Source organism: Hemitrygon akajei, chromosome 23 (genome assembly GCF_048418815.1).
Source record: "Hemitrygon akajei chromosome 23, sHemAka1.3, whole genome shotgun sequence".
NCBI classification, from domain to species: Eukaryota; Metazoa; Chordata; class Chondrichthyes; order Myliobatiformes; family Dasyatidae; genus Hemitrygon; species Hemitrygon akajei.
The window spans coordinates 49,234,326-49,254,903 of record NC_133146.1 but is presented as its reverse complement, the minus strand read 5'-3'; the positions used below and the strand labels follow the sequence as shown (position 1 = coordinate 49,254,903).

The following is a 20,578-nucleotide window of genomic DNA, read 5'->3' as shown; positions in this document are numbered from 1 at the left end:
GAGTCTAAGGAATCAAAAAAAAGATTTAGGAATAAAAACTGGGATAGATTGAAATAAGTATAAAAATTTGGGGAGAACATACATTTTAACAACATTAATACGACCTACCAAAGACATAGATAGAGGTGACCATTGTACCAGACTCTGTTTTGTAGTATATGAAAGATTGGCAAAGTTTTCACGAAAGAGATCTTTAAACTTCCTTGTGACTGTAATTCCAAGATAAGTAAATTGATTATGGACTACTTTAAAAGGGAGATCACAAAATGTTAGTTCTTGTGCTTCTTTATTAATTGGGAAAAGTTCACTCTTATGTAAATTAAGTTTATAGCCAGAGATCTGGCTAAACTGGTCAAGAAGTGAAAACATTAGAGGTAAGGATGTAGATGGATTTGAGAGAAAGAGTAATAAGTCATCAGCATAAAGAGAAACTTTATGCTCAACACCCCCTCTCCAAATCCCGGTCAATTCAGGACAATTTCTAAATGCTATCGCCAAAGGTTCTATAGCCAAATCAAAGAGAAAGGGACTTAAGGGGCATCCCTGACGGGTGCCACGTTTGAGATTAAATACCTGGGATTTCTGAAAATTAGTTAAAACAGAAGCAGTAGGACACAGGTACAGCAATTTGATCCAAGAGATGAAACTTTGACCGAGGTCAAATTTTTCTAAGACTGCAAAAAGGTAGTTCCACTCTATACGATCAAATGCTTTCTCCGCATCGAGGGAAATAACACATTCAGGAATCCCAGTTGGAGGTGAGTATAAGATATTAAATAAACACCGAATGTTTAAAAAAAGGGAGACGGTTTTTAATAAAACCTGATTGGTCATCAGAGATAATGGAGGGAATAACGGTTTTTAATCTATGAGCCAAAACTTTAGCTAAGATCTTTACATCAACATTGAGCAAAGAAATCGGCCTATACGAGGAACACTCTGTTGGGTCTTTGCCCTTTTTTAATAGAAGAATAATAGATGCCTCATTGAAAGAGGGTGGCAATTTGCCGTAATTAAACGAGTCAGATAATACTGAAAGTAACTGAGGAGAAAGAAGTGAAGAGAATGATTTATAAAATTCTACAGGGAACCCATCAGGTCCAGGAGATTTCCCTGAGGACAGTGCAGAAATTGCAAAAGATATTTATTCTGATGATATAGGCGCATTAAGTTTGGCTTTAAAATCAGATGAAAGTGAAGGGATATTCAGATTCTTTAAAAATTGATCAACAGAGATATTGTCATTCAAAGATTCAGAGGAATAAAGCCGAGAATAAAAAATTTTAAATGCGTCATTAATTTCTAAATGATCCGATGTAAAGTCTCCGTTCTCCTAACGGATCTTTGTAATATGTTGTTTGGCTTTGGAACGCCTCAGCTGGTTGGCTAGAAATTTACCAGACTTATCCCCATGAATGTAAAAGCGACTCTTGCTTTCGAAAAGTTGGCGTTCAACAGGTTGAGTAGACAGAAGATTAAATTTAGTTTGGAGTTTAACACGCTTCTTGTATAGTTCAGGGTTCTTAGTTTGAGCATATAGTTGATCCAATTCTTTAATCTGGTTCATGAGGTCTAATCGATCTGCACAGGATCTTCTGTTGAGATTTGCTGTGTAAGAGATTATTTGACCCCTCAGATATGCTTTCATGGCATCCCAGACAATCTGGGATGACACTTCAGGTGATGTATTAGTGTTAAAATAAAAGGTTATCTGATCCTTAATAAATTTTTAAAAATCATCATCCGATAATAAAGTTGAATCAAACCGCCAGTGTTTATTCCTCTGAGGGAGACCAGGAAAGTTCAGAGAGAGAGTAATTGGGGCATGGTCAGAAATCAGTATACTCTGATAGTCACAAGAGTAGGCAAATGGAATAAGTTGGTTATCGAGTAAGAAATAGTCAATTCTAGTGAAGGTATGGTGAACACGTGAAAAAAAAGAATAATCTCTCTCAGTAGGATGAAGGAAACGCCATATATCAGAGATACCAAAATTAGAGAGAAACGATTGGATAGCTAAGGCAGATTTAGTAGGTGATCTGGTAACAGAGGACGATCGATCCAGATTAGGATCCAACCAACAGTTGAAGTCACCACCCAGTGTAAGAGAGTATGAGTTTAAGTCTGGTAGTGAGGAAAAAAAACGTTCAGAAAAGTTAACATCATCAAAGTTGGGGGCATACAGGTTTGCTAGTGCAACTTTAGTGTTATATAGTTTACCAGAAACAATAATAAAACGGCCATTTGTATCAGATATTTTATTATGGAGTTCAAAAGGAATATTTGAGTTAATAAGAATGGAGACTCCCCTAGCTTTAGCGGCAACGAATGAATGAAAATGCTGACCTGCCCACTTTGACAGAAGCCGGGAGTTATCAAAACAACGAATATGAGTTTCTTGAAGGAAAGCAATGTCAGCTTTGAGTTGTTTAATATGTGAGAATACCTTCCTCCTTTTAACAGGGTGATTCAATCCCTTTACATTCCTGCTCACGAATTTAAGTGCACTAGCCATTATCAATTACTAATGCATAAAAGGCAGCAGGCATATAAAAAGTCAAGCAATACAATAGCAGTCTGGGAGCAGAAATGTAAACATAGATTCGTAAAATCAAAACATAAACATGTCCTGAGCAATAAAGAAAAACAGTAAATACAGTGAGTGATGTTGGAACTGGAAAATCCACCCCACCCACACAACCCAAAACTAGACGGCTACCAAAAAAAGCAGCTAGCTCTACCAAAAAAATTAACCCAAATATAACTTCCAGATCTGTGTCATTAACAGCAGTTCCGTATAAATACTATAGCAAATAGTAACTAGTTTATGCACTAGAAAACATAACTACAAATTGGAACATCTTCTGCAGAAATATAAAACTTAATACAGAGAAAATCGGAAGAAAACCAAAACTAACCTACCCGCGAAAAATTATGGAAGAATAAAGTAAGAGAAAGGGGGAAAAAAAGGGAGGAAGGGGAAAATTATAAATTCAAGAAGAGTACTTATCAACCATTTACAGAGAGGAGAAAAAAAATCAAAGATTAAAAAAGGTGAAAAAAATAAATAAATAAATAAATAAATCAGCAGTTAAATTGTGAACCAACAAACTGGGAGGCCTTCAATAAAGACTTCAAACCTCCAAAACAAGTTAGAGTCAATTGTAGAACTCTATAGATAAAGTTATACAAGAATAAAATAGATTACACAAGTACTATTTAAACGTCCATAGGGAAACATTAAGCACAGAATGTCTATTTAAAAAAGACACACCAAATCCAGGGAGAGATTGTCAACAGCCCTTAGAGTTTCAATGAATAATGTCTGAGTGATTCAAGTAAAGTCTGAGTCCAGAAAAAGTACTACGAGAAGTACTTATCCACCATTTTAGAAGGTCCGATCGGGTTCCGAAGATGACTGGATAGCCGGAAGACTTGCAACAAATGCCTCAGCCTCCTTCACTGACTTAAACCACTTATATTTTCCAGTATTAAGCGTGATTCGTAAATGGGCAGGAGTGCAAAGAGAGGGTTTAAAACCACGATCAAAAAGCACTTTCATTACGCCTTTAAACTCAGCACGCATCTTTAAGGTCTGGGGTGCGAAATCTTCCACAAAGCGAATGATTGTATTTTGGAAAGTAAAAGTACCTCTGCGACGTGCCTCCATAATCAGACGGTGTTTTACCCGGTATTGATGAAAGCACAAAATTATCGGTTGCGGGCGGGAGCCCAGAATTCCGGGGGGAGCGTAGACCCTGTGTGCCCTTTCGAGCTCAGGCGGGTTCAGAAGCAAATCTTTCCCGAATATCTCACAGAGAAACTCGGCGAAAAACTTCACAGTTGATCCCTGTTCGGTGGCCTCTGGGAACCCAAGAATTAGAAGGTTACAACGTCTGCTGCGATTTTCGAGATCCACCATTTTGGAAAGGAGTTTGTTACATTTTTCTTCTAGGCTGGAACAGAGAGTCTCCAAGTATCGAACACGACTTTCTAAATCTTCAGAAGTCGAATCGATGCGAGATAAGTGTTCAGCATGTTCGTCCACTCTATCGTTGATCCGATCCAGTTTGGCTTCCAGCTGTTTGAAAGCGGTTCTAAATTCCTTTAAAATATCGTCTCGGTGTTGTTCCAGCGCAGCGAGGGTCTCAGCCGACAGAGCCGGAACTTCCTTTCTCCCGGATTTAGAACTCTTGCTAGACATTGTAAGGTAGATGTGTTCACAGGCAAGTAAAAGAAACCAAAAAAGTTCCTAACTAAGGTTTAAAAAATGGAGACATTTAGTGCAAAGATAGCGACAATAACGGAACAGAAGTTCGGAGCACCTAAGCAATTGCCATCTTACCGGAAGTCAACCTCTCTCTATTTCAATCTGAGTTTGCCACATGCTTCTGTCATCCTGGGACCCATGATAAATAAACTAATCTACATTAATGCTATTGTCCAGTAGCTCTGACGTCTACCATCATGAAGTGCATTGAGAGGCTGGTCATGGCACATTTCAACTCCAGCCTCCCAGCCAACCTCAACCCACTTCAACTCATTGACTGCTAAAACAGGTCTGTGGTGGATGCCAATTCCTTGGCCCTACACTTACCTGGAGCATCTGGGTGCTAAAGGCACCAATGTTACACTGTTGTTTATTGACTACAAATCTGTGTTCAATACTGTAATTGCAAACTAACTGCTCTCTAACTCCTAGATCTGGAACTCAACACCTTCCTTTGTAATTAGATCTTTGACATCCTGGTCAAGAGACCACAATCAGTGACAATAGAGAACAATAATTTGACTGCTATTATTCTCAACACTGGTGTCCCACAAGGCTGTGTCCACATTACTCTGTATATACTCAGAACTGTGTGGTCAGATTCTGAGGCTGGGTGGGAGGGGGAGGTGGTGCAGTGTACTTGCTCCGGTTTACATAAGTGTTGCTATAAACGAGAGGGCTGAGATATGAAGCATTTTAAAAAATGTGAATGTTGTTTAATTAGATACAATAGAAGTCATTGATTTATAAAATCCTGTCCAAATTCATATAAGGCAAATTAGTGTTCCATTGTTTCACTTTAATGGAAAAGTAATGAAGTTGCAGGTAAATATGGCAAAAACTTTATTTGTGAGGCATTTTCATTATTGATCCAGTAAACAATTGCACAATTGTCTTCTGGTATTGATCACACTCCTTATTTTGAGTGTTTTGTTTTCCATTTAGAGCTATAAAGTCGAGAGAGTTGAGTGAATTTCCATTTAAACTTGTTTTTAAAAGCTTATGCTGTTAAAAAACATAGAGACTTAGAAAACCTACAGCACAATACAGGCCTGATATATCCTAGGGTATTATAGGAAGAAAGAGAGGAGATAGCTGGGGCTGTGGCAGAAATCTTTGTAAATTCATTAGCTGCTGGTGAGGTACCAAAAGAGCTGGAGGATTGCTAATGTTATGCCCTTATTCAAGAAGGGCAGCAGGGATCAGCCACAAAACTACTGGCTATTGAGTCATACAACTGTGCTGGGGAAGCTATCGGATGAGATCCTCAGAGATGGGATTTGTTTGCATTTGAAAGGGCAAGGACTGATGAGGACTTTGTGCAGAGGAACTTGTTGCTCAAATATGATGACCAAGAGGACTGACAAGGATAGGTTGGTTGACATTGTCTACCTAGAATTAGCAAGAACCTGCAAGATAGCTGGTCTGGAAGGTTTGAATGTGTGGGATCCAGGGTGAGGTAGCCAAAGAGATGAAAAATTGATGAGCTAAGAGGCAGGGGTGATTTTAGAGGCTTGTTTTTTTAGATTGGAAGCTTGTGACCAGAACTGTGCCAGAGTATTTGATGCTGGTCCTTTGCTGTTTGTCATATGCATTTATGATTTGGATGAGAATGTAGGTAGCATAATTAGTAATTTTGCAAAATTTGTGGTGTATGGTGGACAGTGAAAAAATTGCCCAAGGTTTCAATAAGAACAACTGGGGAAAGTGGCTGAAGGAATGGCAGATGGAATTTAACTTAAGACAGTTGTGAAGTGATGTATTTTTGGGAAGTTGAACCACACTAGAAATACACAGTGAATGGCGGGCTCTGGGGAGTGTGTTGTTGAACAGAAAGCTCTAGGAGTATGTTCATAGTTCGATAGGGTGCTGAAGAAGGCATATGGCTGAGGCATTGAGTATCGAGAGTAGGATGTCATGTTACAGTTGTGCAAACGTTGTTTAGGTCATACTTGGGGTGTTGTGTGTAATTCTGGTTGCTGAATGACAGAAAGGATGTGATTAAGCTAGTGGCAATGCAGAAAAGGTTCACAAGGATGTTGCCTGGAATGGAGGACTTGAATTATAAGGAGACATTAGATAGCCTAGACCTGTTCTCTTTGTATAAAAGTGGCCGAGAGGTGACGTGATATAGGTATGAAGTTATGGGAGGAATAGATAGGGTACAGAACCTGAGTCTGTTTCCCATGGTAAAGTTTAGATGTGATCTGAGGGAATACCTTTTTCAGAGTAGTTGATATCTGGATTGAACTACCAGAAGAGGTGGTGGAGGCAGAAATGGTAACAACATTTATGGGGGACCTGGACAAGTACTTGAATGAGCAACGTGTAGAGGGTAGGCAGGTAATGAAAGTTGATTAGAATTGGCATAATAATGGTCAGAGATGCAGAGAGCCAGAAGGCTTCATTATATGCTATACAACTTAATGACCCTATGATGCTATGAATATACATGAAAAGCAGTTGATGATGCTTAATTTTTTGTGTAAGTAAGCAAACTGGTGAAGTACTCTAAGTGAATGTTTAGCTGCATCCCAAGATAAATGTTTTGGGTAAAGAAGTGCTCACCAGGGATTGGGTTTTGTAAAAGAGCAGAATTTTCTAGCCTACTGGCCAGTAATTATACTTTCAATGAGGTATAAACATACAAGCTTATTGGATCAATATTGTATTCCAGTTTGTGGAGACTTGTGAAACAATCAACTAGCTTTTCTTACTTATGTCAGTAGTCACACTTCAAGATCATTTAATTGTCTGTAAAAGACTGGAATGGCCTGAAGTGATGAATGCAATTTAGATAAGACCCAATCCCAACTTTACTGTGGGTTGTTCTGATCATATTATTGCGCAAATATCTTTAACTTTGAAATTTTTACATCAAATGCAAATTATTTAACATGCAAGGCGTGCTTCATTTATTGTTTCTTTCACAGGGAGCCTGTTAGAAATTAAACATATCTATAAATAGTATGTTGTCTTGCAATTAAAATAGAAACAAAGTTAATTCTATAGTTTTGTCTTCAACAGAAGCTGCCTGTGCTGCTGAGTATCTTCAGCCTTTCCGGTTTTTAATTTCAGATTTCTAGTATCTGCAGTTTTTAGCTATTCAGATTGCGTAATTGTAGTTTGATAGAATAATACCTTTTGAATGTCACCTTTTGAATTGTGAATGCAATATTCTAAATATGAAATGAGTAATAGATTTATGTTGCCTCTCTGAGCTGTGAAAGTTTTAGATAAGTGCTTTGATTTTATTTTAAATTTACATAAATTTTGTTTATAAAATGAATTGATCTATAATGAATAATTTGAAAGTGTTTATTTATAATGAAACTGTAGAGAATGTGCACAGAAAACAATTTATTATGCTTTTTACAAAAGGTAGAAGCTGTTTATACCTATTTTACCGAGTGAGTAATTCATCATGCATTTGTCAAACTACAAAATGCCATGAGCTTGATAGGTGCATTGTGGCATGAAGAATATGTTTGCTATACTGTATATCTTGTTGAAAATAATGTTTAAAATGGGAAAAGTGATGATGAGCTTTGGTGCTAAGAAACAAGGTGTATTCATCCAGTTAAATGTTTATTTTATTGAGAGATACAGTGTGGAAACAGGCCCTCGGGGCCCAATGAGTTTGCACCACCCAATTACACATATGTGACCAATTAACCTATAAACCCATATATCTTTGGAATGTGGGAGGAAACAGGAGCACCTGGAGGAAACTCACACGGTCATAGGGAGAACATACAAGCTTCATACAGTGGTGGAACTGAATGCGGGTAACTGATTGCTGTACTACACTACTATGCTACCCCTATACTGTTGTACACAAGTTCTTGGCATTGACTTGGAGCCATCCTGAAAATCTGCAGCTGGTTGCCTTTCATTCATTTATGTGAGATGTTTGTTGTGCAAGTTCAGAAAAGGTATTTTGATTTGACGAAGAGTGACTTTTTTCTTTCCCATTTGCTCCTCAAAAATGTTTTTTATGAAAGAAACTTAACTCCCGTGGTTTCCATATTTCAGTAATTTACATTTTAAGAGTAATGCTCCTAGTTTGTGTTCATCAAAAATGTTTTCAGTCAGAAATTTGATTTTTTTTTTAATGTCATAAGAATTATTTTTTCATTCGGGCTGTTACATGAGCTACAGGAATTCCTTTCACACAGGACCAAAGGAGTTTCTATCACATATGGTTAACAGAATTAGATCTACAGTCTTTGGACTTTAAAAGTGAGCAGTGATCTTATTGAAATGTAGAGGATTCTCAGAGGAGATGGCATTAAGGTTGAGGTAGGAGAATATCAAATGAGGGGACATATTACAAGAGTAGGTGATGAAACATCTGAAGGGTTCTAAAGGCAAGTTCAGTGAGGGTATTTAAAGAGGAAGTAGATCAAGTTTTGAAAGATTTGGGAATTGGGAGCTATGGGAAACTGGTACAGAGGCTAAAAAGCACAGGGCAAATCAGTGATGGTGGGACAGGTTTGAAGGGCCGAGTGGCCTAGTCCTTTTATTTTCTTGTGTTTTCATAATATATCCCTTTAAAAAATTTTGATTGCTCTGTTTGGTTCATGGTGCTGATTCTCTTCATTCAGATGCATAGTTGAGATGCAGATATTACAAAGGTAAACAAAGAAATATTTTAATCTCAGATTATTAACAGTATTTAATATTTTCTTTTTAGGGTGGTATAGAGGATACACACATAGGCGCAAAGCCAGAAGGGTGAGCATTATAAAGTTTATATGTGTATCTATCATAGGATTTAGTAAACAGCTTCTTTGTATATTAAAATCTGTTGTGAAAATTCTCTAATGAAAGTGTTAGAACATAAAAATCACTAAACATGAAAATACCAAGGGCATCTACTTGTCTCTTCCAAGCTTATGACACCTAGTATATGTCATGTCTCAAACTACTTATATTTGTAAACTTGTCTAATTTGAATGAATAAGTACTGTCAGCTTCCACCTTCTCTCTAGGGAGCCTGTTCAATAGATTTACTACTCTCACTAAAATACTTCTGGAGATTAATTTTGATGTCAGCACTCCTGACTAAGGTTACTCTTTATAGAACAATAGATGACATTATGTATTTCAGCCTGTAAAAATGCCAGACACCTATGCACTAATGTAATTGATTTAATCACCACAGAGTAATTGCTCTAATTATAAATGGTTTGTACTGTGTAATGTGTGAAGGATTTTAACTATTGATTTGGTTGTCTGATCCTGGTGATGGGAGACTGTATCAAATATAAAAGGCAAAACTGGGGAGTTACTGGAATTTGCTGGTACACCACTGGCTATGCTGGAGATAACAGCCGAGCACCTTTGCTCCATCCACCAGGGTTGTCTGGATTCCCATTTGCCAGCCATTTTAATTCTCCTTCTTACTTCATACCGACATGTCTTCTTGTCCATCTGTACTGCCAAGTTGAGGCTAAATGCCAATGAGGAACCTCTTATTTCACCTACACAGCCTCCAACTTGGAGATATGAACACTGAATTCTCCAACTTTCTGTAATTGTTTCCCTTCTGTTCGTTTTCTCTCCTGCCCTATCTTCTTGGTCCCACATCACAATGTCTCCTTTATCCTCATGCATTATTGCATTATCTCAGTCTGCCCATCACCCCTACACTCCTTCCTTTGGTTTCCTTCCCAGTACTGCCTTCTGCTGCCCCACCTCCCTATAGTCCACACTTCACTTTACTGTCCTATCAGATTCTGTTAACATCAGCATTTTGTTACCTCTGCCTATCACCTCCCAGCTTCTGGTGTCATTCCCATTCTCTCCTCCCCATATGCCTATCTGTGAATTCACCATCTTGACTGCCTTGCCTACGCATTACATGCACTGGTTCTTGCCTCTGTTCAAAATGTACTTTCATCACCACTCAACTAAAAAAAAGTCTTTCTGACTCCTTTATTCATATCCAGCTTGCTTTCCCTCACAAATCTTTGAAATAGTCATAAGAAAAAAATTATGTTCATTTTTAGTGAAATTCATGGAACATTGAAGATTACAGCACAATACAGGCCTTTTAATCTGCTCTAAGATCAATCTGACCCTTCCCTCCACATAGTCCTCTATTTTGCTATCATCCACATGCCTATCTAAGAGTCTCTTAAATGTCCCTAATGTACTTGTCAGCCTCGCCACCACCCCGGCATTGTGTTCCACGTGCCCATCACACTCTGTTATTTTAAAAAAAACTTAATCTCTGACATCCCCCCTTTACTTTTCTCCAGTCACTTTAAAATTATGCTCCCTCGTATTACCCATTTTTGCCTTGGAAAAAAGTCACTGGCTGTCCACTCAATCCATACGTCTTATCATCTTAACACCTTTCATACAGTTACCTCTCATCCTCTTTCGTTTCAAAGAGAAAAACCATAGCTTGCTCATCCTATCCTTATATGACATGCTCTCCAATCCAGGAAGCATCCTGGTAATTTTACATCCTTCCTATAATGAGACAACCAGAACTGAACACAATATGGTTTTATAGAGCTGCAACATTACCTTGAGGCTCTTGAACTCAATCTCCCGACTAATAAAGGCCACACATCATATGCTTCCTTCATCACCCTATCAAACTGTGTGGTAACTTTGAGAGATCTATGGACATGGACCCCAGGATCCATTTGTTCCTCCATACTGTTGAGAATCCTGCCATTAACTCTGCATTCAGCCTTCATATTTGACCTTCCAAATACTCGTAAATCCTATTTCTGAGAATTGTCTCCAATAATTTGGCTACCAATTAAGTAAGACTTACTGGTCTACAATTCCCAGGGTTATTCCTACTCACTTTATTGAACAACGGAATAACATTTCCCACCTTTCAATCATCTGAAACTACTCATGTGGCCAGTGAGGACTGAACAATCATTGCCAAAGACCATAGCAATCTCTTCCCTAGCTTCCTGTAGTATCCTGGGGCATATTCTGCTTGGCCCTGGGGATTTATCTGTCTGAATAGTTTTCAAAAGTTTCAGTATCATCCTCTTTCTTAATGTTGACATGTTTCTTAATGTCACCCTGATTGACACTGTCATCATATTTATCAAGATCCCACTCACTAGTGACTGCTGAAAGCAAAATATTCAGTAAGGACCTCCCCTACCTCCTCTGACTCCAGGCACATTTCCCCTTCTATTCCTGGTCGGTACTATCCTCACCGTAGTCATCCTCCTGTTGTTCACATACTTGTAGAATGGTTTGGGCTTTTATACTTATAACGATGCTTAGTGAGGCACAGAGAGATCTGTATTTATTGACAAGTACCTTTATTGTTTAGACTAACAAGTACGTGAATTCATACACTAAATACCTTGTGTGCACACCCACTAAGTATCCCTGACTCTCCTGAATAGTCAAAGAATAGCAAAGGTATTACCCGGGCAAGGGAGTTTACGCTGGTCAGGCGTTCCTCGTTGTCCTGATTCACTCGCCACGTGTTTCACACAGGGTTGCTTACGCTTGTATCTATGATGGTTATTCTTTGAAGTTACCACTATAAACACAAACAAAGCATCCAATTTTATATCCATTCCTTATCAATTCAAATATTGCATTCCAGTGTCATTGGCCACAGGCCATGTGTCTGTTATTGTCTCTGGTCCAAGCCAACATCAGTTTATTTCCCTCTTCCCATTAAGTGACGGTCGATAATTTATGGCTCTTTGTTCTCAATCAGCAATGAGCTCAAATCACTTCTGACAGGCATCGACCCCAACATTCACAAACCTGCATGTTATAGCCTACCAAAGAACATCTCACAAATAACTTCTTATTTGGAAATGATCTCCAGTCCAGCGGATTACCTGAAGAATCATTGTGTCTTCTTTAAAGCATGTCAAGCTCACAAAATGGAGAACATAGTGTCTTCACAAAATGGCAGCCTCCATCCCCAAGCATGTGGCAAGAACAAAGATTGCTTCCATTGTCTTTGATTCATTTGAATTCACTGATTTGTAGATTGTCATTCTTTCCTGCCAACAGTACTGTTGTCTACCTATCCTTCCCCACAGTCTCACTGCATTGATTGTATACCAACTTCCCTATCCTCAGCCCTATCACTCTGGCTCCTATCCCCCTCTCAACTTGGTTTAAACCCTCACCAACAGCTCTAGCAAAACTTACCTCTTGGGTTCAAGTATAACTCAAGGTCATACTTTCCCCAGAAGATATCCCAATGACCCAGAAACCTGCCCCCTGCACAACCTTCTCAGCCAGTCATTTATCTTATTCTGCGTTGAATAGCACATGGTACTGGGAGTATTCAGAGATTACTACCTTGGTGGTCCTGCTCCTCAGTCTCTTCCCTAACTTGCTATACTCACTGCGCAGGACCTCTTTTCGCCCTTTCTACCTATCTCATTGGTGTCTCTGGCTGCCCACCTACCCTCTTGAGAATTTTCTGCAGTTGCTCTGAACGACATCCTGGACCCTAGCACCTAGGAAGCAGCACACCATCCTGGTTTCTCTTTTGTAGCCACAGAATCTGCTGTCCGTCCACCTAACTATTGAAACACATTGGTATTGCTCTGCCTGACCTTAACTCTCCCCAACTGAGCCGCAGAGCCAGCCAAAGTGCCACTGGACTGTGCCGTGATAGGTCATTCCCCTCCCCCCACCCGTCCAGCAGTGTCATAAGGGTTATATTTGTTGTTGACAGGAATGGCCACAGGGGAACCCTGCATTAACTGCTTACTTCCCTTACTTCTGGTGGTCGCCCAGTGACCATATGAATCCTGAACTCTGGGTGTGATCACCTCAGGAAAGGTCTCATCTTTGAGGTTTCCAGCTTCTTGGATGGTCTTGAATGCATCCAGCTCCAGTTCCTTGACCTAATTAGTCAGGAGGCAAAACTCGAATTTATTTATTTAGCGATGCAGCGTGAAGTAGACACAAAATCGAGCCATGGAACCCCAGTAACCCCACAACCCCGATTAACCTTGACTAATCGTTGGACAGCTTGCAATGACCAATTAACCTACCTGGTTTGTCTTTCGACTGTGAGGAAACCAGAGCATTGGGGAAAATACACGCATTCCATGGGGAGGACATACTAACTCTTGACAAACAGAGCAGGTATAGAACTCTAAACTCTGGCATGTCTTAGGCTGTAACAGCACTGTGTTACCCACTAAGCTACTATGGCAGCCAAGAAATTTTTTTGCATTATTGACAGGGATATCTTAAACCTCTTACGGAAACAATAATTTTAAGAGTTTGCAAGGGATGAAATTTATAGTTCCTTCATGTTCATCTATTTTTGACTTATTCAAGATGTTCCTGTGTACTAGCAGTATAAATAAATTCTGCTATCATTTTAGATGGTGGTGTTTGTTATCTTGTATTTACCCATCTGAGATTGTTGACAAAATGAAATCGCTTCATTGCAGTTTTGGAACATTGACTACAGTGTTTGATTAATGTGACTCTTTGGTATATTAATGAATACATTTGTAAGGAATGTGTGACAGTAACATACTATAACGTTAACTGATTTATTTTCTTTATTTCATTTTGCTGTGAACATTAATCTTGGCAGAATATGTAGTAACTTCTAAGATCTGATGTTAATAGTAAAATGTCACTTCTGATTGTAGAATGAAATTGTTCTAATTAAGTATTGTTTTCTTGTAGGGTATTTTTCCAGCTACGTATATTCAACTCAAAGAAGCAACAGTTGAAGGCAAAGGGTGAGCTTGTGAATCCAAGTAGACACTTAATTCCAAACAGCTGTTTTCTATTTTAGTTAATCAGCACTACATGGAATATATTGTTTCATTTTGTCATGTATTAAATCTACTTACTACATAGTGTATGAGGATGATGTTAAAACCAAGGTGGCTTGTGATGAGTAAGGAAATTGGAGAAGCAATATAACAACAAAGTGAAAATTGCAGGACTGTGTAAAAGTCTTAGGCACATATAAAGAAATCTAAAACAAAGATATTTTCAAAAATAATGGAACGATGTTTCTAAATGTCAAAAAATTACTACAAAAGAGTAGTAAAACAGTAAAAAAAAAAATCAAGTCAATATTTTAGGTGACCATCTTTGCCATTAAAATTGCATCAAATCTCTTGGGTACATTATCATACAGTCTTATTAGAAAATCGGCTGGTAGGTTGTTCCAAGCATCTTGGACAATAGTGCTTCTGCAGACTTTGACTGTCTTGGTTGTTTCTGTTTCTCCAGTTCATCCCAGATAGCCTTGGTGCTATTGAGATCAGGGCTCTGTAGAGGCGATACCATCTGAAACAATATATAATCAGTCTAGGGTGCCTAAGACTTCGCCATAACACTTGTCATTACTCAACAACAAAAGATCAGATACAAATGTTTTCAAAGTAGTTAGCATGTTGGTAACACATTACTTTTGGAAGATTGAGTTGTTAAACTGCAATGCATTTTGGAAGGAGAGCAGTAGTTGATTGTACTTGCTGTAGGTTTCCTGGTGGTTCATATTTGTCAGACTAATTCCTGATTTAGATATTCAAGTATTAAAATAATATTAAAGCTATGGAATTTATGCAGCCTCAATTCAACGAGTTGCTGCTGAACACGCAGCATCAATTATAAAGGAGTAAGTGATGCTAAGCCTTGCCATATTTCAGTCAAGATACCCAAAAAAGTTTTGAGTCTTGATTGGATTAATAGGGAAAGAGTTGAGAACTGGGGGCAGGTGTCACCTTCAAAAGGTGATGCCTTAAGAAAGGTGACATCCATTATTTAGGACCCCCATCATCCAGGGCATGTGTTTCAGGTACAACTTATTCCCCTCTGCCATCAGATTTCTGAATGGACTATGAACCCATGAACACTATCTCAGTATTTTCCCTCTCTCATTTTGCACTGCTTATTTAACTTAATTTTCACTTTTTACATATACTTACTGTAATTTATAGTTTTTATTATTATGTATTACAATGTACTTATGCCACAAAACACCCAATTTCCCGACATATGCCAGTTAGATTACACCTTATTCTGGTTATATTCAAAAATAACAAAGAAGATGGCAGAAATTTTATTTTGTAGATTGCTGTAACATGGAATGCTATAGAAAAGAACAGAATTGCTCTTAGTGGTGTGATATAAATTTGGCAAAAAGAATAGCAGTGTGAAGTATGGAAAATGTCAGACCAGTTCCAGGGAGTGTCTTCTTTGAAGCTGAGATCAACTGGATATTTTAAATTCTATATTTAATAATTATAATTCTTAAATTCAAATTATTTGATAGGTTGTTGAAAAATGGAAAAAACCCAGATTTTGTGGGGAATTTTCGGATTTCTGTGTGTAATTTGATTTGTGCATGAAAGTAGGTAAAGCAAGATTCACTAATGATCAAAGCTATATTTAAATGAATATGTTATCTGGTAGTCCCAGTTAAATGGACGTCAGTGCAATACAGAGAAAATTAATAGTCCTCTCCTGCGCACAAAAAGATGATTATGTTTATTGGAGGTCAATCATCATAACTACAGTGTATTGGTACATGAATTTCTCAGAAGTGGCACAGGCCCAAATATCTTCAGCCACTTCATCAATGACAACCCTTTTTAGGTTCGAATGGATAGGGAAAGTGCTGCTTATTGATGATTTTAGTGATTATTCCATTCACAGTTCTTAAGGAAATAAAGCAGCCTATTCCTGTGAGAACAAAATGATATTCAGCCTGGGTGATGATTGGCAAATAGTGTTTGTGCCAAGTGTCACCCACTTCTGATATCCAATATATTGCTAACTCCAAATTTCAGTTTTTCAACCCACACAAAATGCTAGTGGAACTCAGCAGACCAGGCAACATCTATAGGAAGAAGTACAGTCGACGTTTTGGGCCGAGACTGACGAAGTGTCTTGGCCCGAAATGTCGACTGTACTTCTTCCTATAGATGCTGCCTGGCCTGCTGTGTTCCACCAGCATTTTGTGTGTGTTGCTTGAATTTCCAGCATCTGCAGATTTCCTTGTGTTCAGTTTTTCAATATTGCTGGGACCACCATTCCTTAAAGCAGTCAAATGAATAGGCTGAATATCCTGAGACAGATTGCTTGATTCTTGACTCTTCAAAATCATTTTAGCATTACTAGATCCAACACAAGTGTATAATGGAATTCTTCCCGGTTACCACTTGCCATTTCAGTGATGTTCAAGAGTTAAGTATATAGTATGACTTGCAGGATTAATAACTTAAAGGAACTTTTTCTTCCAAGTGAACTCTAGACTGTAAGTTGAGTTCTGAAGTGCAACATTTCCATTAATGAATTTAACTTAATCACATTCATTGCTGTTGATCAAAGGAAATGGAAACAATTTTTTTTTATTAGTTTCATGAAAATAAAAAAAAACCTGCAGATCATACAGTCAGCATGGAACACTGCCCAGGTGGATTGGAGGAGGATACTGGATGAAGGCAGAACAGAGATGGCTGAAGTTTCTAGGAATAGTTCAGAAGGTCCAGGATAGATATGCCCCACAGAAAAAGTTCTCAAATGGCAGGGGTCGGCAACTGTGGTTGACAAGGGAAGTTGAGGACTGCATAAAAGCCGAGGAAAGGACATACAAAGTAGCAAAAGTGAGTGGGAGGTTGGATGATTGGGAAGCTTTTAAAATCCAACAAAAGGCAACTAAAAAAGCTTTTAAAAGGGAGAAGATGATATATGGGCAGACTGGTGAATAATATAAAGCAGGATACTAAAAGTTTTTTCAGTTATATAAAGAGTAAAAGAGGGTGAGAGTTGATATTGGACCACTGGAAAAAGATGTTGCTGAGGTAGTAATGAGTGACTTTGAATTTGAATTGACTTTATTACATTCTTCTCATACATGAGGAGTAAAAATTTTTAGGTTACGTCTCTACCTAAAGATGCAATGTGCAATTTATAGTAATTTGTAATAACAGCAGGACAGTCAATATAACATAAAAAATACAATTGTATCAGTGTGAATGAATCAGTGTGATGGCCTGGTGGAAGAAGCTGTCCCAGAGCCAGTTGGTCCTGGTTTTTATGTTGTGGGACTGTTTCCCAGATGGTAGCAGCTGAAACAGTTTGTGGTTGGAGTGACTTGTGTCCGCAGTGATCCTCAGGCCCTTTTTACACATCTGTCTGTGTAAGTGTCCTGAATAGTGAGAAGTTCACATCTACAGATGCACTGGGCTGTCTGCACCACTCTCTGCAGAGTCCTGCAATTGAGGGAAGTACAGTTCCCATATCAGGCAGTTATGCAGCCAGTCAGAATGCTCTCAATTGTGACCCTGTAGAAAGTTCTTAGGATTTGGGGGCCCATAACAAACTTCTTCAACCGTCTTAGGTAAAAGAGGCGCTGTTATGCTTTTTTCACCACACAGACGATATGTATAGACCATGTGAGATCCTCAGTGATATGTGTGCTGAGGAATTTAAGAACTGTTCGCCCTCTCAACCCCAGATCCATTGATTTCAATAGGGGCTAGCCTGTCTCCATTCCCCCTGTAGTCCACAATCAGCTCCTTTGTTTTTGTGACATTGAGGGAGAGGATTTTTTTTGACACTACTGTATCAGGGTGATGACTTCTTCCCTGTAGGCTGCCTCATTATTATTTGAGATTTGGCCAATCAATGTATCGTCAGCAAATTTAATTAGCAGATTGGTGCTGTGGGTGGCGCCACAGTCATGGGTATACAGAGAGTAAATGAGGGGCCTTAAGACACAGCCCTGCGGGGCACCTGTCAGAGGGGGATTGCATTATATGTTTTTGATCGTGTTCACGATATCCTGAAGTGGGAAAGTGAACAGCCAGAGGTCATGGTACATATTGGTCCCAACGACATAGGTAGGAAAAAGGAGGAGGTCCTGAAAATAGACTACAGGGATTTAGGAAGGAAGTTGAGAAGCAGGACCTCGAAGGTATAATCTCGGGATTACTGCCTGTGCCATGCGACAGTGAGTATAGGAATAGAGTGAGGTAGATGATAAATGTGTGGCTGAGGGATTGGAGCAGGGGGCAGGGATTCAGATTTCTGGATTATTGGGACCTCTTTTGGAGCAGGCATGACCTGTACAAAAAGGACGAGTTGCACTTGATTCCGAGCGGGACCAATATGCTGGCAGGGAGGTTTGCTAAGGATATTAGGGAGACTTTTAAGCTAGAACTGCGGGGGGTGGGGCTGGGAACCGAACTGAAGAGACAGAGGAAGGGGTGGTTGGCGTACAAATAGAGAAAGCCTGGAGACAGTGTGAGAGGGAGGATAGGTGATGAAGAAGGGATGCGCTCAGACCGATGGTATGAGATGTGTCTATTTTAATGCAAGAAGCAACACAAACAAAGCAGATGAGCTTAGAGTGTGGGTCAATACTTGGAGCTATGATGTTGTTGCCATTACAGAGACTTGGATGGCTCAGGGGCAGGAATGGTCACTTAGAATGCCAGGCTTTAAATGTTTCAAAAAGGACAGGGAGGGAGGCAAAAGAGGCGGGGGCGTGGCACTACTGATCAGAGATAGTGTCACGGCTGCAGAAAAGGAGGAAGTCATGAAGGGGTTGTCTACTGAGTCTCTGTGGGTGTAAGTTAGAAACAGGAAGGGGTCAATAACTCTACTGGGTGTTTTTAATGGACCACCCAATAGTAACAGGGACATAGAGGAGCAGATAGGGAGACAGATTCTGGGAAGGTGTAATAATAACAGGGTTGTTGTGGTGGGAGATTTTAATTTCTTAAATATTGATTGGTATCTTCCTAGAGCAAGGGGTTTAGATGGGGTGGAGTTTGTTAGGTGTGTTCAGGAAGGTTTCTTGACACAATATGTAGATGCCAACAAGAGGAGAGGCTGTACTTGATCTGGTATTGGAAAATGAACCTGGTCAGGTGTCAGGTCTCTCAGTTGGAGAGTAATCACATTTCTATCTCCTTTACCATAGCATTGGAGAGAGATAGGAATAGACAAGTTAGGAAAGCGTTTAATTGGAGTAAGGGGAAATATGAAGCTACCAGGCAGGAACTCGGAAGCATAAATTTGGAGCAGATGTTCTCAGGGAAATGTATGGTAGAAATGTGGCAAATGTTCAGGGGATAGCTGTGTGGCATTCTGCATAGGTATGTTCCAATGAGATGGAAAGGATGGTAGCATACAGGAACCGTGGTGTACAAATGCTGTTGAAAATCTAGTCAAGAAGAAAAGAAAATCTTATTGAAGGTTCAAAAAATTAGGTAATGATAGAGATCTAGAAGATTATAAGGCTAACAGGAGGGAGCTTAAGAATAAAATTAGGAGAGCCAGAAGGGGCCATGAGAAGGACCTTGGTGAGCAGGATTAAAGAAAACCCCAAGGCATTCTACAAGTATTTGAAGAGGAAGAGGATAAGATGTAAGAGAATAGGACCAATCAAGTGTGACAGTGGAAAGGTGTGTATGGAACCGGAGGAGATAGCAGAGGTACTTAATGAATACTTTGCTTCAGTATTCACTACGGAAATGGATCTTGGCAATGGTAGGGATGACTTACAGCGGATTGAAAAGCTTGAGCATATAGACATTAAGGAAGAGGATGTGCTGGAGGTTTTTGAAAAGTTGGATAAGTCTCCAAGATGACATGTACCCCGGGCTACTGTGGGAGGCGAGGAAGCAGATTGCTGAGCCTCTGGCAATGATCTTTGCATCATCAGTGGGGTTGGGAGAGGTTCCAGAGGATAGGAGGGTTACAGATGTCGTTCCCTTATTCAAGAAAGGGAGTAGAGATAGCCCAGAAAATTATAGACCAGCGAGTCTAAATTCCGTGGTTGGTAAGTTGATGGAAAAGATCCTGAGAGGCAGGATTTATGAATATTTGGAGAGGCAGAATATGACTCGGAATAGTCAGCATGGCTTTGTCAAAGGCAAGTTGTGCCTTATGAGCCTGAATGAATTTTTTGAGGATGTGACTGAACACATTGATGAAGGTAGGCATTTGATAAGGTACTCCATGCAAGGCTTATTGAGAAAGTAAGGAGGCAAGGAATCCAAGGAGACTTTGCTTTGTGGATCCAGAATTGGCTTGCCCATAGAAGGCAAAGAGTGGTTGTAGACGGGTCATATTCTGCATGGAGGTCGGTGACCAGTGGTATGCCTTAGGGATCTGTTTTGGGAACCCTTCTTTTCATGATTTTTATAAATGACCTGGATGAGGAAGTGGAGGGATGGGTTAGTAAATTTACTGATGACACAAAGGTTGGGGGTGTTGTGGATAGTGTGAAGGACTGTCAGAGGTTACAGTGAGACATTAATAGGATGCAAAACGGAGCTGAGAAGTGGCAGATGG

At 39.4% G+C, this 20,578-nt stretch overlaps 1 protein-coding gene across 2 annotated transcripts in view; it reads left to right on the top strand.

Moving 5' to 3' along the window:
- Nucleotides 1–20,578, top strand: part of dock1 (dedicator of cytokinesis 1) — a 574,951-nt gene that overhangs the window by 56,264 nt on the left and 498,109 nt on the right. For both annotated transcript variants that reach the window (XM_073027587.1, XM_073027588.1), the window contains exons 3-4: nucleotides 8,967–9,007; nucleotides 13,943–13,998. In XM_073027587.1, coding sequence (XP_072883688.1) covers nucleotides 8,967–9,007; nucleotides 13,943–13,998 — 97 coding nt within the window. The remainder of the gene's footprint in view (nucleotides 1–8,966; nucleotides 9,008–13,942; nucleotides 13,999–20,578) is intronic.